Source organism: Melanerpes formicivorus, unplaced genomic scaffold, assembly GCF_026170545.1.
Source record: "Melanerpes formicivorus ecotype bairdi unplaced genomic scaffold, bMelFor1.0.p_v2 SCAF_11, whole genome shotgun sequence".
Taxonomy (NCBI): Eukaryota; Metazoa; Chordata; class Aves; order Piciformes; family Picidae; genus Melanerpes; species Melanerpes formicivorus.
The window spans coordinates 16,972,471-16,996,993 of NW_027142363.1; the positions used below are offsets into that span (position 1 = coordinate 16,972,471).

The 24,523-nt window shown below is 48.7% G+C and overlaps 1 protein-coding gene across 2 annotated transcripts in view; it reads left to right on the forward strand.

Moving 5' to 3' along the window:
- Nucleotides 1-24,523, forward strand: part of CD80 (CD80 molecule) — a 57,113-nt gene that overhangs the window by 4,856 nt on the left and 27,734 nt on the right. Inside the window, exons 1-2 of one of the 2 annotated variants that reach the window (XM_068144695.1) lie at nt 18,981-19,047; nt 19,203-19,303. In XM_068144695.1, coding sequence (XP_068000796.1) covers nt 19,252-19,303 — 52 coding nt within the window. In that variant the 5' untranslated portion in view covers nt 18,981-19,047; nt 19,203-19,251. Of the gene's footprint in view, nt 1-18,980; nt 19,048-19,202; nt 19,304-24,523 lie in introns of those variants that run through there. The other variant, XM_068144696.1, reaches the window with a different exon arrangement.

Below are 24,523 nucleotides of genomic sequence, written 5' to 3' on the forward strand. Positions count from 1 at the left end.
ATAGGTTGGACTCGGTGATCTCAAAGATCTTTTCCAACCCGGTTAATTCTGTATTCTGTAAATACTGGTTTGGGTTTTGGGCCCTTCAAGAAAGACACTGAGTTGCTGGAGTGCATCAGGGAAAGACAATGAAACTGGTGAACAAGTCTTGCCAGGAGCTGCTGAAAGAGCTGGGATTGTTTAGCCTGGAGCAAAGGGGGCTGGGGGTGGTATTGCTTTCTACAAATACCTGAAAGGAGGCTGTAGCAAGGTGGATATTTGTCTCTTCTCCCGAGTAACAAGTGGTAGGACAAGGGGAAATGGTCTCAAATTGCACCAGGAGAGGTTTAGGTTGGACATTAGGAAAAATTCCTTCACCAAAAGGGATGTCAAGCCTAAGAACAGGCTGCCCAGGGAGGTGAAGGAGTCACTGTCCCTGGAGGTGTTTAAAAGAATTGGAAATGTTGTGCTTAGGGATATGGTTTAATGGTGGAGGTGACAATGCTGTGTTAAAGGTTGTTACTATCTTAAAGGTCTTTTCCAACCTAAACAAGTCTATGATTCTATGAATGTATTGGGCCAGCAGTTGAATGTGCAGCCCTGTTCTGGGCTGAGCCCCTGCCGAAGAATCTGTCTCCAGGCTGAGAGGAGGGCATGGTCTATAGGCCCAACTCAATGTCTGTGCTTTGAGGAGACTCTGCAGAGGCTTTCCTCAGCCTTGTTTTTTCTTTCTCCTACTATTTCAGCATTAATTCACTGCAGCCTGAGCACAGCCTCCAGCCTTTACTATGAGCCTTTGCCTATGTGCCTTCCCTGTGCCTTGGTGTTTTGGGGCAGCATTCTCCCCACTGCCTTCAGTGTGGCCAAAATCAACTCCATGGTGATGTCATAGTATCATAGTATCAGTCAGGGCTGGAAGGGACCACAAGGATCGTCTAGTTCCAACCCCGCTGCCATGGGCAGGGACACCCCACACTACATCAGGCTGGCCAGAGCCTCATCCAGCCTGGTCTTAAACACCTCCAGGGATGGGGCCTCAAGTACCTCCCTGGACAACCCATTCCAGGGTTTCACCACTCTCATGGGGAAGAACTTCCTCCTCACATCCAGCCTGAATCTCCCCACTTCCAGCTTCATTCCATTCCCCCTAGTCCTATCACTACCTGAGATCCTGAGAAGTCCCTCCCCAGCCTTCTTGTAGGCCCCCTTCAGATACTGGAAGGCCACAATGAGGTCACCTCGGAGCCTTCTCTTCTCCAGACTGAGCAGCCCCAACTCCTTCAGCCTGTCCTCATAGGAGAGGTGCTCCAGCCCTTCACAGGAGAGGTGCTCCAGCCTCTTCCAAACCAGGGCTATTCTTTACTGTGTCTAGTGATGCTGCTTTGCGTTGCATCTCAAGGCGCTTGGTGATCCCATTGCTTTCTTTATCATTTATTTTAATCATGGTAGTGGTTAGGCAGATGAGGGCATCTAACGAATGGGTGAGGAAGGGACATAACAAGGAAGCAGGAACAAGAAACAGGAGCATGGCTGGGACTGCATTTTGTGGAGGCCAAATCTTTTTATCAACCAATGGTCTCTTGACATGACACATGCCAGGTCTTCAAAGCCCCAGTTCACCTCAGCCTTCACCTACCAGCACCTTTTACATGAAGGAAAAGAAATACACACACACACACACACACTCCCCACTGTGCCTGTGGGAGAAATCCATGGTAGTTTTTAAGCTGCAGCTTTGGGGGTTTTCAGGGCCATCAGGAATGTATTATTGGGTCACAGCAGAGTCCCTGGGGAATTTGGGGGTGAGAGCTGCAGGTTGGAGTGGGGTCCTGGGGGATTTCAGGTAGCTGAGTGCAGGGCTGCACAGGACAGTCCTCCCCAGCAGCTGTGTTGGTTCAGTATGCTCTGCCTATTCAGATATCTGCTGCTCCTCTGTGCCTCACTGCAAATGTGGACTGTGAGAAGCATGTAGTAGAGAAAATAGTAACAGAAAAGGAAGTGGGGAAAGAAGCTGCTGTGTCTCAACAGTGCCAGTGGTGCCTGCTTACCTTTGCTTCTCTGCTTCTTTCTGGTTTATAGAGAACAACTCAGAATTTACTTGGTTTAGGTGCAGAGCTTACAAGCAAAGCAGGGGATTAGTCTCCTCAGATTTGGGCCCATGAGAGGAAAAACCCCTCCTGCTTGTCACTGGCTATCTGTGAGGAATGGATTGTGATTCAGCCTGCAGGGCAAAGGAACAGATAAGAAAGTTACAGGGTTCCCCAAACGGACAGGAAGATGGGGAAATACTTCTGCAACAGCACAAAATGTCTGAGACACTGAGCTCTTTGGATCTGGTCATTTCCTCCTGCTTCCTGAGTTCTTTCAACTTCCTAAAAAATCAAACCAAGATTCACAATGCAGCTAAGTGGCAACTGAGATCCATCACAGAAAAGTGTTGAGGGATCGTTGCTAACAAACAGCCAGCAGATGATGAGCCAGCAGAAGGAATCATCAGAAGGATTCTGCAGAGTTGACATAAAGAGAGCAGCAATCTTCAGGCTTCAATGTGTGCTTTGATCCCAAAGGGATTTCCTTGTGGAAGTCCCACAGAATGCCCACAGGGTGGGTGAGAAGAGTGCTGTCTGTCTGAAAGCACCTCCAGCTCTGAGATAGTGCAAGGCAGTATTGCCCTGTGCTTATGGCACTGGGAGGCAGGCAGGACAGCTCCCCATTTGCAAGGATGGCCTTCTAGTGCTGGGCCATGCCAAATGTTAAATACTCACCACGTGGAACCTTTTTTTTGAGTTTTTGTTGTGCTTTTGTGTTGTTTTTTTTCTAAAGAAGATGTGGGCTGTGGTGGACCAATGGCCAGATTATGCTTTCTGGAAAGTACCACCCTGGAGCAACTCGACAGTGTGTGCCTGCCATGTGTTGGACACTGTGGTTAGCACTCACTTAGACTCAGAATTTTCCTCCATATTCATCTGGGAGAAAAACAGGGTAATTCTTTCTGACTGGGAAAGAAAAACATCTGCCTTTCTGGATGAGCCCAGGGTTGAAAGCTCCTGTGCAGAGGGACTGTGAAGGGTAGCATTGCAATGCTTCAGCTACATACTGGTTTAGATCCTGTGGGATACTTCCTGAGGTCTACAGGAGACCTTCAGGCCAAGAGCTGTAAGAAGGTGAATGTAAGAAATGCATGGTGCACCCTCTTGCTGTGGGGGCATATTGTACCCTACAACATCCTGCTCACCAAGTTGGAGTGATGCAAATCTGATGGGTGGACTGTTCAGTAGATAAGAAATTGGCTGGATGGTTGCATCCAGAGGATGGTGGGCGGTGACTCGAAGTCCAGATGGAGAGCAGTGACAAGTGGTGTCCCTCAGGGGTCTGTACTGGGACCTGTGCTGTTTAATATTTTTATCAATGACACAGACAGTGGGATTGAGTGCACCATCAGCAGGTGTGCAGATGACACCAAGCTGAGTGGTGCTGTCCATACACCAGAGGGACAGGATGCCATCCAGAGGGACCTGGACAAGATGGAGAGGTGGGCCCAGGTGAACTTCATGGGATTCAATTCTATGATTCTTAAACACAGCAGTGTGCCTGTTCTAGATCCTACAGCTGTCCTTAAAATGGCACTGTGAGGGAACATCTGAAATTCTCATTTTTCACCTCTCCTATCATCTTCTTAGTGCCCCCCATGTTCAAAATTAGCTTTCCACAGGATCTTCCGGGGCTCTCAACCCCATTCATTTTCACAGTATCACACTATCACCAAGGTTGGAAGAGACCTCAAAGATCAGCAAGTCCAACCCATCACCACAGACCTCATGACTAAACCATGGCACCATGTGCCATGTCCAATCCCCTCTTGAACACCTCCAGGGATGGGGACTCCACCACCTCCCTGGGCAGCACATTCCAATGGCTAACAACTCTCTCTGTGAAGAGCTTTCTCCTCACCTCCAGCCTAAACTTCCCCTGGCGCAGCTTGAGACTGTGTCCTCTTGTTCTGGCACTGGTTGCCTGGGAGAAGAGACCAACCCCCACCTGGCTACAACCTCCCTTCAGGCAGTTGTAGAGAGCAATAATGCAGTCACAGGATGCTCAGGGCTGCTTCAGTCACTCTGGTTGGATGTTTGCAGCAGATGATGGGCACCCAGTGGCACCTTTGCACTTCTTCATCCTAGTCACAGCAGGGCCTTGCTTTCTCCAGTTAACCCTTGTAGGGTGGTGACCCTTGCTTGTTGCCTGACTTGTCATGGTGATGACAGGGAGCTGGGGGACTCACCTCCCTCTATCCTGTCCAGAGCCCTGTCTGCAAAGACAGTCTGGGCCTAAGGTGAAGATAGTTGTGGAGATGCTTTGGCCTAGACATGGGACTGTATGAGGAATAGGGCTTGGCTGAAGCCAGCAGAAGAGGTGCCTGTCATCAGTCAGATTTGTTTTAGGGCATACTGGACTTTGGCCTCTTATTTGAGAGATCAGGCTTAATTACAAAAATATCTTCCTCTTCCTTTCCAGGCTTGCTTCCTTCCACTAACTGTCTGAGAATGGGTCTGGCTCTCTATCCAGTGCAAAATAGAAACAGTGGGAAATCAGTGTGATCTGTACACTGTGGCGTCTGCCAGTCTCCTCAGGATGCTTCCAAAAGCCCTCTTTAACACAAATGTAAAAGAAAATTAAAACCAACCAACCAGACAACACTGTTTCTTGAGTCTAAGTGTATCAAACTACCATAATTCTGCAGGGTGGCAGATAACCAGGATAACTGCTTCGCCACAGAGAGGACTGCTTTGCCAAGCTTGCGACGGCCAGCAAGGTCAGTGACATAGGGAACACCTCCTGGGTGTGCTGAGGGCTGTGATCACCTCTTCCATATCCACATTTAGCAAAAGGATCTGCAAACTCTTTCAGTTTATGGCTGACATGCTGGTAAACAGCTGTGTGTGTGCACGGGGACCCCCCCCAGCATGCTTCAAGTCCTGCTTTTGAGCCTGGGGACACCAGTGAAGCAGTACTGGACAGGTTCTGTGGACTTGTGGTTTGGCTCGAGCGGGGAGTAAGGTCTCCTCTTTCTTCTGCCAGCAAGTTGCAAGTGTATTCAAGCTGCCTAAGGGAATCACAGGTTTTGTACAGGCATGAGAGCTAAACTTGAGAAGGAAGAGCTGGAAGTGTTATCTGAGGTCTGGGGAAGCAGGTGGATGGAAGTGGTGCTCAGAAATGCCTGTTCGCTTATCAGGGAATGTTCATAGCACCAGGACCTGCCAGGCTGAAGGATGACTTTCCTCAGCTTGAATTACTTAAACTGAGACTAGGCAAAATCCTAGTTATGAAAGGTTAGGAAAAGCCCAGTGGTGGCTTTAATTGAATTGGGTGGTTATTTTCCACCACAGGGATTTCTCTACAGCTGGATTGTGACCTGAGCCTTCTCTCCTGCCTTTCTCTTCTGGCTGTTTCTTCATTACCTTCCTTTAAAACACTGCAGTTCCTGGGAATGACTCCTGCTTTTGGGCATGTGCCAAAAGAGCAAAAGGGCATGAGAGTTAGTGGTAAAGGGCTTCGAGACAGCATAATATCACATTTGAAAGGTTACTTCTGCATTTGATTCTTCATTAATTGAATTTCAGAGAATTGGGAAGTACTGGCGTGTGGCAGAAGAGGAACACATGAATGAGATCACTGAACCCTCTGTTTTATCCGTTGGTCCGACAACGGATATCAGCCTGCATCCGTTCCGTACTTACGCACTTTGTGTGATGCAGTTCCATGCTGACATTGCCTTGATGCACAGAGCACTCCTCCTGGAAAGAGGAGCTGGGAGTTGTTGCAAGTACATCAACTGCTAGCCCCCTCTGTTCCAGATTTGCCCTCACACCATGCATGTACCTGAACTCCCAGGGGAGCAAAGCTTTTGGAGGAGGTCACCAAAAACAGTGAAGTGCTGTGCTTAGCCCTCTGGTGTGTTCCCACAAGGGTCTTAGTCTGGCAGAAAGGAAGTAGCAAGCACTAGGCAAAAGAAACTACTAAGAAACCTCTTCCTCTTTAAACAGAGATAGCATTCAAGATCATTTGCCACAGCAGTCCCATGAAGTGCTACAGGCTGGGGTCAGAGTGGCTGGAGAGCGGCCAGGAAGAAAGGGACCTGGGGGGGACTGGTTGACAGTAGGGTGAACATGAGCCAGTAGTGTGCCCGGGTAGCCAAGAAGGCCAAAGGCATCCTGGCCTGCATCAGGAATAGTGTGGCCAGCAGGAGCAGGGAAGTCATTGTGCCCTGTACTCAGCACTGGTGAGGCCACACCTTGAGTCCTGTGTCCAGTTCTGGACCCCTCAGTTTAGGAAAGATGTTGAGCTGCTGGAAGGTGTCCAGAGAGGGGCAACAAAGCTGGGGAGGGGTCTGGAGCACAGCCCTGTGAGGAGAGGCTGAGGGAGCTGGGGTTGCTTAGCCTGGAGAAGAGGAGGCTCAGGGGAGACCTTCTTGCTGTCTATAACTACCTGAAGGGAGGTTGTAGCCAGGTGGGAGTTGGGTTTTTCTCCCAGACATCCAGCACCAGAACAAGAAGACACAGTCTGAAGCTGTGCCAGGGGAGGTTTAGGCTGGATGTGAGGAAGAAGTTCTTCCCAGCAAGAGAGATTTGCCATTGGAATGTGCTGCCCAGGGAGGTGGTGGAGTCACCATCCCTAGAGGTGTTTAAGAGGAGACTGGATGAGGCACTTATTGCCATGGTTTAGTTGATCAGATGGTGTTGGGTGTTAGGTTGGACTTGGTGATCTCAAAGATCTTTTCCAACCTGGTGAATTCTATGTAGTCTAGTGTAGTCTAGTCTATTCTATTCATGATCTGGGAGGAGATGGTCTGTCACTGATCTGCCAGGTATGTGGCTGCACAGAGATGCAAAGATACTGTAGAGGATCCGGTTTGGGGGAAAAGTAAATCTATTTGATTGGTGATATATGTCAGACCACATGTTGTCAAAAGTCAGTTGGAAGTTGAGAAGATCACAGCTCCAGGAGAGAGAGAGGCATGGGAATAAGGATTCTGCCCCTTTTGTAGGTCCAGTAGTGCTAAGGACCGTGGCCCCCAATGACAGTGGCTCCGCACTACTGAGCAGCCACTTCTTGGAGCAGAGGTGAAAATACTACTTGCACTTTTGTTCTGTGCTCCACTCCACACCCTCAGCAGGAGGAGTGCAGGAGAGCTTCTTGCTTGACATGGATGTGACAAGGGCATGAGCTCAGGCATCAAGTTTTGTGTCAGAGCAGGCACTTGCAGGGTGTGGGAAGCATGTTGGTCTCCGGTCTGTCAAGGCTGCTGTCATGCTGGAGTAGCTGGGGAGCTGTAAGAAGCAGAGGAGTGTGGGATCTTTTTGCATGCTGTTCAGTCATCTGCTTGCACTGGGTCTGGTGCTTGGGAAGTGAAATGCTTATCCCATCCTCAGTCTCCAGTGTCTTCTCATTTTTTCCACTGAATATCCCTGACATGCCAACCACTTTGATATAACCTAACCATGCATGGCTTAAGTTGTCTTGACTATGTTAGTAAAACCTGTGAAGCCATGCTTGAACTGACACAAATGTGTCCAGCCATAATTGAAGCTGATATGAGGAACACTTGGGTGCCTTGTACCAAGGCCAGGAGGAATCAAACTAGAAGAGCTGATGTTCCCCTTGCAGAAAAGGGGGGTGGGGGTGGATGATGGGAACAGGCATGTGAAAACACAGTATGGTGGTAAGAATTTCTACCAGCTGAATGGACCATAGCAAAGGTCATTGTTATAATTAAGAAACTGAGACTGGAGATGTATGTGAGCTGGGATCTCCAAGGAGAAGAGAGACCTTCAAGATCATCAAGTCCAACCTATCGCCCAACACCATCTAATCAATTAAACCATGGCACCAAGTGCCTCATCCAGGCTCCTCCTAAACACCTCCAGTGATGGTGACTCCACCACCTCCCTGGGCAACACATTCCAATCTCTCCTTCTGGGAAGAACTTCTTCCTCACCTCCAGCCTAAACTTCCCCCCGCACAGCTTGAGACTGTGTCCTCTTGTTCTGGTGCTGGTTGCCTGGGAGAAGAGACCAACCCCCACCTGGCTACAACCTCCCTTCAGGGAGTTTTAGACAGTAAGAAGGTCTCCCCTGAGCCTTAGCCTCCAGGCTAAGCAACCCCAGCTCCCTCAGCCTCTCTTCACAGGGCTGTGCTCCAACCCCCCCCCCCCCCCCCCCCAGCTCTGTTGCCCTTCTCTGGATACCTTCCAGCATCTCAACATCTTTCCTAAACTGAGGGGCCCAGAACTGGACACAGGACTCAAGGTGTGGCCTAACCAGTGCTGAGTACAGGGCAGAATGACTTCCCTGCTCCTGCTGGCCACACTATTTCTGATGCAGGTCAGGATGCCCTTGGCCTTCCTGGCCACCTGGGCACACTGCTGGCCATGTTCAGCCTACTCTCAACCACTCCCCCCAGGTCCTTTTCTGCCTGGCTACTCTCCAGCCCCTCTGACCCCAGCCTGTAGCACTGCATGGGGTTGTTGTGGCCAATGTGTACAGCCCTGCACTTAGATGTAGCAAACTAGCCTCATCTCAGTAAATGGGAAATGAGATAAAGCACAAAATGAGTCTACCAAGGCTATTTTGTGCCAGTCTATCTCAGTAGGTTTATTTTGATATGATGATTAACTGTGTAGACAGAGGGCTTCAGAAAGGCAGTTCTTCCAGTGCTACAGGCAAAACCATTAAAGTGGAGCACAAGAAATTAATGTGAGTGTTGTAAGGATTTATCTAAAAAAATTATGTCAGGAGGTTGAGTCTCATTGGAAGTGAGTAGAGTGGAAAGGGGTTATTAACAATGCTCTTCAAAGGGGTGATCTTGTTTGCCCAGCAGGAAAACAAGCTGTAATCAGATTCAGTCAGATTTGAAGGGTTAGTCACTGCAGAGGTTCCATAGGCTACAGCACAAGAGCTGATGGCATCAACTGGAATAGGGGGAACAGGATGAAATTCAGCAGCACAGAATGCAACCCTGTGTGTTCAGAGAGTAGCTGTAAGATGCTTTGCTCCCAGCTTGCCCTCTGCCATTCAGAAATTCCAGAGGATGGCAGTTTTGATTAATTGATGGTGAGTTTGTTGCAGCAAAAAAAGAGACATGACTACAGGTGAGATCTCCCCACCTGGTTTAAAGGCATCTTTGGATGGTTGTGGAGGGAGAAGACTGCTGCAGGGGAGAGACCAAAACAGCATGGCCAGCACCCAGAGGTGTGCAGGGGCATGGCTGCTGTGTGGGAGATCTGTGGCAGTGATAGCAGGGTGCTGATGCTGGAACATGCATGGTGCCAGTGTCTCACTAGAGTGTGAGGGAGCGAGTCTGAGGCTCCATGAGCCTACTACAAAGCCACACTCACCCAAGAGGGTTGTCAATGCTGGACATCCACTGCTCAATGGTCCTATTGTAGCCTGCACAGGGCTGAGTGCTCAGGAGACCTCACAGAATCACAGAATCATTCCAGTTGAAAAAGACCCTTGGGATCATCAAGTCCAACCATTAACCCTACTCTTCAAAGTTCACCCCTGAAACATATCCCCAAGCACCAATGACTTTTGGTGACTCAACCACCTCCCTGGGCAGCACATTCCAATGCCTGACCACTCTTGCTGGGAAAGTTTTTTTCCTATTTCCTGATGTCCAGTCTAAACCTACCCAGTTGCAGCTTGAGGCTGTTCCCTCTTTTTCTATCACTGATTACCTGTGAGGAGAGACCAGCGCCAAGCTCTGCACAACATCCTTCCAGGTAGTTGTAGAGAGCCATGAGGTCTCCCCTTAGCCTCCTCTTCTTCAGACTAACCATCCCCAGCTCCCTCAGTCGCTCCTCATCAGATTTATTCTCTAGGGCCTTCCCCAGCTTCCTTGCCCTCTTCTGCACTGGCTGCAGCACCTCCACATCTCTCTTGTATTGAGGTGCCCAAAACTGAAGACAATACTTGAGGTGTGGCCTCACCAGAGCTGAGTACAGGGGGGCAATCACCTCCCTACTCCTGCTGGACACAGCATTTCTAATCCCAGCCAGGATGCTGTTGGCTTTCTTGGCACCTGGGCACACTGCTTGCTCACATTCAGCCACTTGTTGATTAGAACCCCCAGGACCCTTTCTGCCAGGCAGCTTTCCAGCCACACTTCCCCAAGGCTGTAGCATTGCATGTGGTCCACGCTCAGGACCTGGCACTCGGCGTTGTTGAAGCTCATACCATTAACACTGGCCTGTGGATATGTCTTCCAGACATGTTTGCTTCATAGAATCATAGAATCAATAAGCTTGGAAAAGACCTCAAAGATCATCAAGTCCAATCTGTCACCCAGCACCTCATGACTAGACCATGGCACCAAGTGCCATGTCCATTCCCCTCTTGAACACCTCCAGGGATGGTGACTCCACCACCTCCCTGGGCAGCACATCCCAATGGCTAACAACTCTCTGAAGAACTTTCTCCTCACCTCCAGCCTAAACTTCCACTGGCACAGCTTGAAACTGAGGCTTATTTCGAAAGGCAATCCTAGACTTGCTGATGGTAATTGCAACCTTCTAAAGGTCCTCACAGTGGTGCAGACTTCATCTAAATGTTTCAAACTTCTGAAAACCAAGGCTTGGCTGTGGGACACCGGACAGGGAACCTGTTATGGGCACAGGCAGCACACCTGCCAAACAGGCCCAACACAGCACCTGTGCTGCACGATGGCTTTGTCTCTTCTCATGGCATCTTGTGAGTCTCCCCTCAGCCTTCCCCATGTCCTAGGTGGAAGACAAGTTGTAGGGAGAGAGAAGCTGAATTCAACAGACAGGCTCATCTGAGTGTTGTAGCAGGTGGATGGTGCCTCTGAAGGAAGGCATAACCAAGTAAAAGGTACCCATGTACCAGAGGTGCAAGGGTTTCTATCAACAGTGTAATACTCCTGTAAAGGGGAAAGTCCCATGGCTTGCACTTACAGAAAATCACTCTTTTCTAGATTTGAAGGGAAAAGAAACAAAGCAAAAGCTGGACACCACATTTAGGTTTGAGTTTCTAATGTTTTCAGGTTTGGTTCTTGTTTTAAGCTTTGGGGCTTTTGTTTGTTTTGTCCTTAACCCCCACCTCCCACCTTCAAATGTCAACTTGGCAGGTTTCTGGAATTGAGTCCTTTTGAGCTTTGCTTCCTGAAAGCCCAGAATTTGCACTTCCCATGTTGCTGTCTGATTTGTGCGTACACTAGAGTGAGCATTGATGCATCAGAAAGGACAGACACATAGCTGTCTCTAAATGAGCAAATCTGCCAAAAAAATTATGTGTTTGGCAAGCAAACTACTCCAGCGTGAGCACTGACCAGTCCACAGGCTGCCAGCACAACCTTGCTGCAGATGGAAGTTTTGGAAGCTTTCTGTGTGGTCCCTCTACTGAGCACATGTAAACTGCTACCAGCTAATGCTTTCTACACACATGTTTATTTTCTCAAAGGATCACAAAAGGCAAAGGCCCTGACAATACTCTTCTGACCATTTAATTTCTTGTTCCAACACAGAAACAAGCCAGAGCCTGGTAAAAATCCACTGGCACAACCTCAGAAAAAGGTAGAAAAAGCTTACTTTCTTATTGCTAGTCTTAGAACTAAGAGCACATTCTAAGAACATAGTCGTTGTCTTCTCCTTCTTCTTCGTTGTCATCTTCATAATAGATTGATCTCAACTGTAACTGGTGTATAAAATTTCATCCCAGCAGAGCTCATGCCTTTAAAATGAAGCATAACCATAAGCACAGCAGTGGATAGCAGTGCCTAGGAGCGCTGATTGCAGGTAGTGCTTTCAGCTCTGTTTTTGACAGAGTATAATTCTGTTCTGGCTGTGACTCCCACTGAAACCAGTGCTGCGTCATATATACAAATCTGTGTCACAATGGTATTCACACTTCCAGACACTGTGCTTCTCCACATGGGGAAATGGCAGGTAGGAAGCCAGTCTGCAAAACAGCAGCATGTCACTGTTTCTAATGAACTCCTCATTTACATGCTCTTAGGGGGCACTGGGTGTGGTTTGCCTTAGAAACACAGGAGAGGTCATAGAATCAAGTTGGAAAAGATCTCTCATCAAGTCCAACCTTAGAATAATAGAATCATAGAATCAATAAGGTTGGAAAAGACCTCAAGGATCATCAAGTCCAACCTGTCACCCAACACCTCATGACTAACTAAACCATGGCACCAAGTGCCACGTCCAATCTCCTCTTGAATACCTCCAGGGATGGTGACTCCACCACCTGCCTGGGCAGCACATTCCAATGGCAAATCTCTCTTTCTGGGAAGAGCTTTCTCCTCACCTCCAGCCTAAACTTCCCCTGGTGCAGTTTGAGACTGTGTCCTCTTGTTCTGGGGCTGGGTGCCTGGGAGAAGAGACCAACCCCCACCTGGCTACAATCTCCCTTCAGGTAGTTGTAGACAGCAATAAGGTCTCCCCTGAGACTCCTCTCCCTTCTATCCAACACCTCCATGCCCACTAGACCATGACACAAAGTGCCACTTGTTTTTTGAACACCACCAGGTGTGGTGACTCCACCACTTCCATGACCAATCTGTTAATAGAATAGAATAGAATAGAATAGAATAGAATAGAATAGAATAGAATAGAATAGAATAGAATAGAATAGAATAGAATAGAATAGAATAGACCAGGTTGGAAGAGACCTTTGAGAGCGAGTCCAACCTATCATCCAACACCATCTAAACAAATAAACCATGGCACCAAGCATCCCATCAAGTCTCCTCCTAAACACCTTCAGTGATGGCGTCCCACCTCCCTGGGCAGCACATTCCAATGGCAAATAACTCTCTATGAAGAATTTCTTCCTAATATGGAGTCTAAGCCTCCCCTGATGCAGCTTGAGACTGTGTCTTCTTGTTCTGGTGCTGATTGATGCAACTCACAAAGATAGCCAGGCAAAGCAAGTTGTGATGCTTTGGTTTTTTTCTTTTCTGAGTCAGTGTTTTGGGCCAGACTCCAAGGGGGCACTGAGAGACAAATGTTCCAGGGTGAGATTTGTCCCTCTCTCCAATCAACTGTATTGAAGTAATTCTCAGGATTTTTGCAAGCCTGCATCTTAGAAACCAAGCATCATGAGAACCTACTGTGGATTACTAAAATCAAACCAGCATTCTGACAAGCAAAACCCACTTAACAGGCTGTCAGCCCTTGGTCATCATAGACCTCTGGAAGACCTCTAGGACTGAAGTCTGATGACAACTCAGAGCCCTACAGTTTCTTGCCCGGTGAATGCAAGGGCAGGCTTCATTCTCCAGGTAACACAAAGCAACACTGTCCTGTCTGGATAAGAACCAGAATGAAAATCGTCTTCCCCTTGATGCAGTCACTTGTGCCAAATAGCAAAATGCCTGATTAGACAGTCCTTCCAAGGACCTGGCTGTCCTCAGCTGCACTCCAGCACTGCCAGTGCCTGGAGCAGGGAGCACAGGTGCTCAGCCTGGCAGGAGAGACAAGGTTCCAGCAGCCCTCTGAGGCAGGAGATCAGGGTAGGGAGCACATTGGAAACATGCACCCTGGCATACTACTAGCAACCCTCTGAGGTTAGGCAGGTTCCAATCCCAGGCACAAATCCAGGCTGGGCAGTGACTGGCTGGAAAGCAGCCCTGAGGAGAGAGACTTGGGGGTGCTGGTGGACAAAAAGCTCAACATGAGCTCTCAGTGTGCACTTGCAGCCCGCAAAGCCAATCAGGGCCTGGGCTGCATCAAGAGAAGTGTGGCCAGCAGGTCAAGGGAGGTGATTCTCCCCCTCTACTCAACTCTGATGAGACCCCACCTGCAGTACTGCCTCCAGTTCTGGAGCCCCTATTGCAAGAGGGATCTGGAGGTGCTGGAAGGTGTCCAGAGAAGGGCCAAAAGGATGATCAGAGGGCTGGAGCACCTCTCCTATGAGGACAGACTGAAGGAGTTGGGGCTGTTCAGTCTGGAGAAGAGAAGGCTCCAAGGTGACCTCATTGTGGCCTTCCAGTATCTGAAGGGGGCCTACAGGAAGGCTGGGGAGGGACTTCTCAGGATCTCAGATAGTGATAGGACTAGGGGGAATGGAATGAAGCTGGAGGTGGGGAGATTCAGGCTGGAGGTGAGGAGGAGGTTCTTCCCCATGAGAGTGGTGAAGCCCTGGAATGGGTTGTCCAGGGAGGTGGTTGAGACCCCATCCCTGGAGGTGTTTAAGAGCAGGCTGGATGAGGCTCTGTCCAGCCTGATCTAGTGTGGGGTGTCCCTGCCCATGGCAGGGGGGTTGGAACTAGGTGATCCTTGTGGTCCCTTCTGACCCTGACTGATTCTAGGATTCTGTGATTCCTTTCCTTGCTCACTGTTGCATTTGTAGCTCTTCTGTGTAGCAGTATTAAAAAAAAAAAAAAAAAAAAAAAAAAGCAGCCTGCTATGCACTACCAGGGGCTGCATTTGAGTGATGCTGATATGATCACTCACCTGCTGCTAGTGGTGCTGTGCTGTCCCTGCTTTCTGTCTCGAGGCTGCAGTGAACACAGGATGAGGCCATCTCAGCCACAGACATCCTTTTGAGGGGACTGAGTCCATCACCAGTAAATTTGCAGACAACACCAAGTTGGGAGCAGGTGTTAGAGGGTAGGAGAGCTCTGCAGAGGGACCTTGACAGGCTGGACAGATGGGCAGAGTCCAACATGAAGGCACTGAAGAAATCCAAGCGCCAGGTGCAGCACTTTGGCCTCAACAACCCCACTCAGTGCTACAGGCTGGGACAGAGTGGCTGGAGAGCAGTCAGGCAGAAAGGGACCTGGGGTGCTAGTTGATAGTAGGGTGAACATGAGCCAGCAGTGTGCCCAGGTGGCCAGGAAAGCCAATGGCATCGTGGCCTGCATCAGAAATAGTGTGGCCAGCAGGAGCAGGGAAGTCATTCTGCCCTGTACTCAGCACTGGTTAGGCCACACCTTGAGTCCTGTGTCCAGTTCTGGGCCCCTCAGCTTAGGAAAGATGTTGAGCTGCTGGAAGGTGTCCAGGGAAGGGCAACAAAGCTGGGGAGGGGTCTGGAGCACAGCCCTGTGAGGAGAGGCTGAGGGAGCTGGGGTTGCTTAGCCTGGAGAAGAGGAGGCTCAGGGGAGACCTTCTTGCTATCTACAACTCCCTGAAGGGAGGTTGTAGCCAGGTGGGGGTTGGTCTCTTCTCCCAGATATCCAGCACCAGAACAAGAGGACACAGTCTCAAGCTGTGCCAGGGGAGGTTTAGGCTGGATGTTAGGAAGAAGTTCTTAGACAGAGAGACTGGCCATTGGAATGTGCTGCCCAGGGAGGTGGTGGAGTCACCATCCCTGGAGGTGTTTAGGAAGAGACTGGATGAGGCACTTGGTGCCATGGTTGAGTTGATTAGATGGTGCTGGGTGACAGGTTGGACTTGATGATCTCGAAGGTCTTTTCCAACCTGGTTACTTCTCCTCTCTTCTCTTCTCTTCTCTTCTCTTCTCTTCTCTTCTCTTCTCTTCTCTTCTCTTCTCTTCTCTTCTCTTCTCTTCTCTTCTCTTCTCTTCTCTTCTCTTCTCTTCTCTTCTCTTCTCTTCTCTTCTCTTCTCTTCTCTTCTCTTCTCTTCTCTTCTCTTCTCTTCTCTTCTCTTCTCTTCTCTTCTCTTCTCTTCTCATGTGGTTATGAATCCTCACTGGAGAGTAAGTGCTATGTTTTGGTTTTCAGTATTTATCCACTTCTGCCCTTACCGTGTTTCTGCAGTGGCGCCTCTGTCATTTGAGAACAGGTTGTGATGTGAGTGGGTCTACAGGAAAAACACAGCAATGGTATATTTGAGCAGCCTTCCCTTTGAGTGAAAAGGGTTTTTACCACAAGTGCTGATTAGGGAAAATCATTTCCTCTGCACAGCACACACTGCAAATCTTCTCCTGTCTTTTCTGCTTTATTCCTAATGGTCGTGTGAGAAAGCAAAGGAAAAATGTGGGGTCTGTGATGCTCTCACATCTTCCTCTTTTCCACAGTATGTTTTTATCAGAATTTAAAAGCCCTTTCTTATTAAATCCAAGCTTCCTTTTTCGGGCTGCAATGGTGCTTCTACCCATTTAAACCTGTTTCTGGAGCACATATAGGTGAGACGCTGAGGGCCTGTTAAAGCGTGTGGGAGAGCAGAGCTTATTGCTGTGGGGATTTTGCTGTGAACTAGTGGGCTTACATTGTCTGCTGCTGCAGTCATGCATAGCAAGGAACCTGTTCTGAACTGTAAGCTCAATGTGCATGAGACCTTCAACTTCATTAGCAACCTCAGGATGTGCAATACCTCTTCCCTTGAAGAGGCAGCTACCAAGGATCAAGAGTATGTGCTTAGGGAAGCTTTAAGTGGTGGAAAAACCATGACGTCTGCCTCTGATGAATGCAGAACAAAGCCCTTGACTGCTACACACTCTCTGTAATTGCAGTCTCTTTGTAGTCAGGGAACTCTCTGAAAGAGAAGATACCAAGAGCTATGATACCTAGAAAAACAGGAGGAGCTCTGATGGAGAATAGCACCCATGAGTTCTGCTGTCTATCTAAAACCTGGCAGCATTAATGAAGTGATTAGCTGCTCTGGGTTCCTCTGTTGCTAAGAAGGGGTTATGATGCCTCCTCTCTACAGACTGGCAACTGATGAGCTCAATCACTTTCCCTGGGACTGCTTGTCTAAGAGCAGGATTAAACATTGAGGAAGCAGTGCAGATGTGGGTATAACAGGCTGAAGTTTCATTCTATTTGTAATATGCTAATGGAAGAACTGTTTAAATAAACAAGCAAACAAGCAGAGATCAGCAACAAAGCTGGGGAAGGATCTAGAGCAGAACTGTGTGAGGGAAATGTGGTTGTTTAGCCTGGAAAAAGGAGGCTCAGGGGAGACCTCCTTGCTGTCTACAACTACCTGAAAGGAGGTTTTAACAAGGTGGGGCGTGATCTCTTCTTCCAGGTAACAAGTGATGGGACAAGGGGAAGCAGCCTCAGTTTGCACCAGGGGAGATTTGGGGTGGAGAGTCATTGTGCCCCTGTACTCTGCACTGGTTAGGCCACACCTTGAGTCCTGTGTCCAGTTCTGGGCCCCTCAGTTTAAGAAGGACGTTGAGACACTTGAACATGTCCAGAGAAGGGCAAGGAGGCTGGGAGAGGCCTTGAGCACAGCCCTGTGAGGAGAGGCTGAGGGAGCTGGGGTTGTTTAGCCTGGAGAAGACAAGGCTCAGGGGAGACCTTCTTGCTGTCTACAACTCCCTGAAGGGAGGTTGTAGCCAGGAGGGAGTTGGTCTCTTCTCTCAAGCAACCAGCACCAGAACAAGGGGACAGAGTCTCAAGCTGTGACAGGGGAGGTTTAGGCTGGAGGTGAGGAGAAAGTTCTTCCCTGAGAGAGTCGTTTACCATTGGAATGTGCTGCCCAGGGAGGTGGTGGAGTCACCATCCCTGGAGGTGTTCAAGAGGGGATTGGATGTGGCACTTGGTGCCATGGTTTAGTCATGAGGTCTGTGGTGACAGGTTGGACTTGATGATCTCGAAGGTCTCTTCCAACCTTGGTGATTCTGTGATTCTGAGATAAGGAAAAATTTCTTTACCAGAAGCCGTGGAACAGGCTGCCCAGGGACATCATGGAGTCACCATTTCTGGAGCATTGTTAAAATAAGCTGGAGACATGGTGCTGAAGGACATGGTTTAATGGTGACTTGGAAGTGCTGGGTTAGCAGCTGGGCTGGATAATCTTAAAGATCCCTTCCAATGAAAACCATTCTATGATTCTCTGATAAAGTGCACAGCTGTAGCATGGCTGCCAATTAACTCTATAATGATGCAGGTTTTATGATCCAGTAAGCCCAAATCACTTCTGCACTAGTCCATCTAATCCATCTAATTCCAGGGAGCTAAACTGACAAAAAACTCAAGCAACAGAGTGGCAAATCACTTCTGATAAAAAGGAGCATTTTCTTTAAATAAAAGTAATTCAAATAGTAAGCCAGAAATCTGCATTTGAACAAATGGGTTTAATCTTGCTTTGCATTTGCACTTTCTGGTTTTCTTTTCCTTGAAGAAAACCAAGTTTTCATTGCTTTCTAAGCCTCTCATTGTGATTACTACAGTTAGTGTAACTCCTCACACCCTGGTGGGGTTTGTTTTTGCAGGAGAGTGTGTGGTACCTCCACAAATCTGCATGATTTACCCTGTGTTATCCCCTCGGGCTCTTATTTACTAAGTGCTTAGGAGTTGTTTCAGACAGGTTTCACCTGTTTCACCTTGCTTCTTGAGGGCTCTGCCCTTTCAAGCTTTAGGGAGAAGGGTGGCTCACACCTCTCTCCTGCTCTGTCTGGGAGCAGAAGGAAGGGGCTGGCAGGGGGTGCTGTGGGAGAGCAGTGCCTGCCTGCTGGAGGAGGAAGGACCTGGTCCTGTTTCCTCCACCTCTTCTGCCAGGACCCATGAGTGCTCTTCAGAGCCGTTTGGTCCTGGTGGCACATCCAGCAGCTTCTCCCTGTTGGGGTGCTCAGCCATGATGACCAACATGAGAAGCTTTAGCAGTCTGTCTTTAATTTTCTTTACATAACTGGACGTGATGAAGTGCATCTAGATGGGCCTGAAATGTTGGTCTGTTTGGGTTTTTTAATTTCAAACACTGGTTTATAAGATTGTTACCAAAGTGCTGTCAGGGATATTTAATCAGCTGATTTTAAACTCCAACCTGAGATGCCCTACCGGTGCGGACACTGCCAAACACACTCAATGTCCGCTGGTCACGGGCTGGACCCTTTTCTGCCTCCAAAGCACGAAGCCCTCCTGCCTCCTTGCTGGAGGTGTATGCAAACCAGCCTGGAAGGACCAAAGTGGCACCCTTGCCCATCCTATGTGGCCCCGGTGTCGGGCAGCCACCCCTGCAGCCTTACACACGCCCCACAAGGGGAAGCCGTGGGCGGGCATGAAGTGCTGAGCGCTCGTCCGCTGCCTGGCATTCTTCTCCGCCGACGCCCCCAGCAGGGACTGATTGTCTTGGTGGCCTCCTCCCTGCCGCAGGGGGTGGCCTCAGGACCGCTTGCCCAGGGAAGCCACAGGTACTCCGAGGCACTGGGAAGGGAAGCAGGGTGTGTTGGGCTTGCTTGTGGCTTTGGGGGCAGCAGCAGGCAGGAAGGAGCGACGCGCAGCGGCAGATGCTGTGGCTCCGCAGGCACTGCTCCTCTAACCGTGTCCCCCTCTCCTCCCGGCCCAGGAGCTGCGGGAAGAAGGTGTGCCTGCCTGCCTCCCTGCCGGTGCTGGCCATGAGGTGGTGGCTGGGCCTCGGGCTCTTCGTGCTCCTCTACCTTAGTTTAGGTAAGCAAGAGTGGCTGGTGTGGAAGTGCGGGAGGGGTGGTGCTGGGCCTCGGCAAGCAGCAGCATGCATCTGCTGTTGGCAGGGGACAGAGCCCCCAGGACACTCGTTCTGGTGTTTTCTGCCAGGGCTGAGGCTGGGGCAGGATTTGGGGTGGCTGGCTCTTCTCACCATGGTGATGAGCGCTGAGGAGCCAGAGGAGCAATCACATCGTAGCTGGGGTAAGAGAAAGGAGGGTGTTTGGGGGGCAGCCGACACCTGCTGGGAGTGTATGGTACAGCCCCTCAGGCTGCAGCGTTGGCTACGAGGCGGTTTCTGCAATGTTTTGAATGGCTAAAATTGACTGTGCAGTGGGGAAGATAGGGCAGAGCAGCAGGTCAGAGGGCTCCCTTCTGTCTGGGCGCATCACACAGCAAGCTTCCTCCAACAAGTCCCCATCAGAGGACTGCGGGGGCTGTGCCCCGTCCTTCTCTAAGGACCTGCCACAAAACTCATTGAAGTCCACAGGTCCCTCCTGACCTCAAGAGGCTTGGGGTGAACCTTCTCAGCTGTGTGAAATGTTAACCTTGAAACCACACAAAACTCACTGGGTTGAGGGTTTGTGGATGAAAAATAAGCTGTGCTCATTGGTGTTTTATTGCAGCTAACAATACTCTAGAGCAAACCTGGGCTGAAATTAGGCTTTGATTAAAAATCAAATGATACAGAATGAGGAGTGTTTCATGCTGATGTTGTGAAACTGGGAGATACTTGATGCTGAGTTTCGTTTTGAGTTTCAATCTCAGAATCTAAAGACTCCAATAATTTAGCAGGGATTGAATCACAGAGCTCACTTGCAAAGAAAGTAACCACTTCAAATACTGCTTGTGAGATTTCCGCTCTACTCTCTTCCCTTCCACTCCTTCCCCCACTTCTGTGCTTGCAAAACATGTATCAAATATGGACATGCTGCAGTGGTCAATCTAGTGCATGTAGAATCATTTCTCTTTCTGTACTTTAAGAGCTTGTGGTATGTCATTAGTGTAATTACAATCATATGTAATTTGCCAGTCCTGTCATTGCTCTCAGAAGGATGCTGATTCCAATGCCAGATGTGGGCAAAACTTCGATATGCAGTGTGATGTGTGCTGATATCCAGTATTAGAAACAGGAGTTTGATCATGCAAGGCTAGGTGTTCCTGTAATTGTCATTTTTTTCAATGTGGTTTACTAAAGGAATGATAATTTATTTTGATTTCCATCTCTCCATTGTGTGCCTAGGCCCCTCCTTGTAACTTTCAAGTCACCTGCCCAGTTTCAACCAAATTTGATAGGAAGGCAGAGCTGGCAGAGATGCAGTGTCCCTGCCCAGTTGGGTATCCACAAGCAGCACCCAAACATCTGGAACATGTGCTGTCCCTTCACATGCCCAGCCATCTGAAGGGGCAGGAGGCAGCTGCAAGGGGGACTGTAAGGAGCATGATGACACCGAGAGCTTGGGAATGGGCTTCCAAAGCATAGGAAGAGTTGTGGGGAGAGGTGCTTGGGCTGGCAAACAAGGCACAAATCCATCAGCCAGCAAGATTTGGTCATTGTGTTGCTGAGAAGACTTACTTCAGCAAATCTGATCCGTTTGAAAATACTGAGATTTAATTCTGTAAGAGGCAGCATTGAGAGGCTGGAGGCAGGGAAAGCTATTTTAAAAGCATTTTATCAGCTTTTGTGGCATAATTGGTTGATGCTTCCTACACAATGAGCCCTGGTGCCCCCGGGAGCAGGTTGTTTGGCAGACTTGTAAGAACAGCACAGCCAATGCACTTCCTTTCTGCCTCTGTGTGCACACGTACACACTCTGCCATCTTTCTCTCAAAAAAGAGGTGTTCCTGCATTAGTGAACCTTCACAATACCTGGTACAGTACCCACCAACACGTGATTTTAAAAGCTTTGCTAGGACTTGTAGGTGATGTCTTCCCTAGGTTGCCCGTGGGGACCACAAGGACTGACTTCTGACCTTGTCATGGAAAAATGAAGCCCTGAGAACCTGCCATTGCCCTGCCAGTGACCTCCCACACGTTATTAAGTGAGTTGCCGAGGCCAGCATTTACAGAGCTGACACCACACAGGACTGTTTGTAACCACATCAAGTCACAGTTAAAGCCAGAACCCAGAGCCTGTGTCTACGTCTTGCCATCCTTGGGTTTACCTCAAGTGTCGTGGTGCTTGCACACCTCCATGCTGTAGCACTCCAAAATGTCAGGTAGCATACTGTAGGTGTTCAAGAGGGGATTGGATGTGGCACTTGGTGCCATGAGTAGGCATGAGGTATGAGGTGACAGGTTGGACTTGATGATCCTTGAGGTCTTTTCCAACCTTGTTGATTCTCTGATTCTATACTAGTATGAAAGCAGGTGTGCTACATAAACCCTGTGTGAGTAGTAATACAGAGAATGCCACGCTGAGTTTTTACATTGTCACAGCAGAAGGCATTATTTGGGGCCTTAATTAAAAAGGAAGATTTGAAGGTTATGTTTCACAGGCAATTGTGTGTGCCCAAGCTATATAGGTACATTTTGTTTCCTCTTGAAGTGAACTTTGGTACTTTGCAGTTCACCTGAGGTGGAACCCCCACAGACTTGCTTTTCTCCTGCCTTTGCACCTTCACACCTACCTACAAATTGCAGTGTGTTCTCAGTCCCAGTGTGTTACACGAGGAAAATGTTGCTAGAAGTGGCCAAGGGTCTTGAGAATAAGTCTTATGAGGAGTGACTGAAGGATCTGGGGTTGTTTAGTGTGAAGGAGTCTGAGGGGGGACCTTACCACTCTCTACAGCTGCCTGAAAGGAGGTGGTAGAGAGGTGGCGTTGATCTCTTCTCAGAAAACACAACTGAAAGAAAAGGAAAATGTTACCAAGTTACACTAGGGGAGGTCTAAGTTATACATTAGGAAAAACTTCTCTGCTGAAAGGGTTCTCAAAGACTGGAACAGGCTGCCCAGGAAAGTGGTTGATTCCCCTGAATGTACGTGAAAGCCGTCTAGATATGGTGCTCAAGGATATGGTCTACCACCAAGCCCTGGTGGAGTTAGATAACACAACCACTGATGATCTTTTCCAGCCCTGGTGATTCTGTGATTTTGTGAAGTCACTCAGGATGACCTTTCCACACCCTGTGTGCCAATGCGGCACAGGCGCTGATTGCAGGGACCCAGTGAGCCAGGCTTTGTGTCCAAGAAGTATTCCTTTTAAGCCTCACGGAGATTTTTCTGCTGATTGGGGTCCACATAGTTCTTGATTTCTTCCTAGTGGTGAACTTTTGTGGGAAGTTTGGAGGAAAATCCCTACAGCTTTTCTGAGGTGTTGGAGAGATAAGAGGGGAGGCAATATCCACTTCCTTCTGCATTGCAAATGAGCATTGGGTCACAAGTAACTGACTCTGGGAATCCCCTCTCGCATATTACTGCCAATAAAGAGTTTGGAGTGGTGTCTCGGTCTGGAGAGGGAAAGAGCCTCAGTTCTTATGAATATTCCCGTGGTGTGAAATTAGAGGCACAAACGAGGCCAAAATATCAACAGCCAGGCTATTTATTACATAAATAAAGTGGATGGATCAGAAGGGGAGAAGGAGAAAATAGAGAGAGAGAAGAGAGAGAGAAGAGGAAAGGAATTATATTACCACACCCCTCACCACCCCAAGACAGTTTAAGTCTGTGGAGGAAAGGTGCTGCAGGAGATGTTGGGTTTATACAGGAACGGTGCCGAGGCTTTGACTGCAGAAGAGATGTGGTCCTCTGGGCAGCTCCACAGCCTCTTTTCTCCGGAGCAGCATTGTCCTGGGCTTTTTCTTCTCAGCGGCATGGTCCGTCTCCTGTGTTTTACTCCGTCTCCTGCACTTTTCTTCTCTTAATCATCCAGTCCGGGGGACACAGTCCCCCACATTTTTCTTCTGCAAGCCAGTAGTTGCTCAAGTCTTTTATACAGTTTTCAGTCCTTAGGTATGTATCCAAGTATTGTCCCTCAGGAATTCCAGGGCCAGGAAATCATCCTTAGGTAAATGTCCAGGTATCGTTCCCCCGGAAATCTTTCTGTGCATTTCTGTGAGTTTGGGCAAGGATGAGGATGGAGGGGGGGGGGCCTCCGCCTCCTCCATCCTCATTTACATGCCCCCATACTCATTACACATCAGGAAACAGGTGGTGAACCCACTGTCTACCCTTTCCAGGGTACTTGATGGGTGGAGATTATCTTGCCCTGAAGGCGTGATGGCTGGGTCATTGTTGTAGGCCAGCTGCAGTCCAGTGTTATCACGATGCAATCACAAGGTGATTTGCATCCAGGATTGGTAGACAGGATTCCTACATGATCTTTGCACCTTCCTTCCAGTGGCTCTGCCCAACACATATCAGCTATTGTCTGAGCAAGCAGCAAGTGATTTTATCTTTGTTGAGTCACACCAGGAGAACCAACTTTTAGTCTCTCACAAGTGGGACTGGGTTTCAGAAAGGGACAACGAGGGAGAATGTGAAAAGATTCCACTCCCAAATACCAAAGTGTCAACGAGCTTTAGGTGCTTGGCATCTAGTTTCCATGCTGGCTGCTGTATGGGTCATGCGTAGGGCAGATTTCCTGGCAGAGAGAGCAGAAGTCTTTCTTTACATATCGGATTTGCCCACTTGATCACTGGTTGCAAATTGAGTTTCCATCTATTGCTCTTGCTGCCTTCAGCTGGGTTTTTTATTTATTCTTTTTTTTTTGGGGGGTGGGGGGATGAGTTTCTGCATCCTCCTATTCCAGACATGCAGAAAAGAGATGTCAGTGGTGTGAAAACAAGAGCAATGGAACTACAGAACTCCTTTTTCTCTCTGTCTGTCAATCCAAAGTGAAAGCGGCTGTAATATCTTGTCTGGAGAAACAGAAACCCAGCTAATGGCTCCAGCTTTTGGTTAGAGATGTTCTTTCGCTTCTGTTGTCTACTTTTAAAATGAAAATATTCTTTAGGATAGCACAGCTATATGCCTTGCATACTGAATTTGTATAGGAGCAGGTCAAACAATCATTTCACTCACGTTGTTGCCTGTTTCCAGTTAGCTTAGAATGAGACCAGATAGTTCTGGAGAGGTCACATTAGTCTGAGGCAACATCTGCTTTGCATTTTTTGGAATACTGAGATGTTTGTAATCTTTCTGCAATGTGAGTGTCAGATATTCCTGCATTTAAGCTTGCAAAGTTTGGGGATGAAGATGTTAC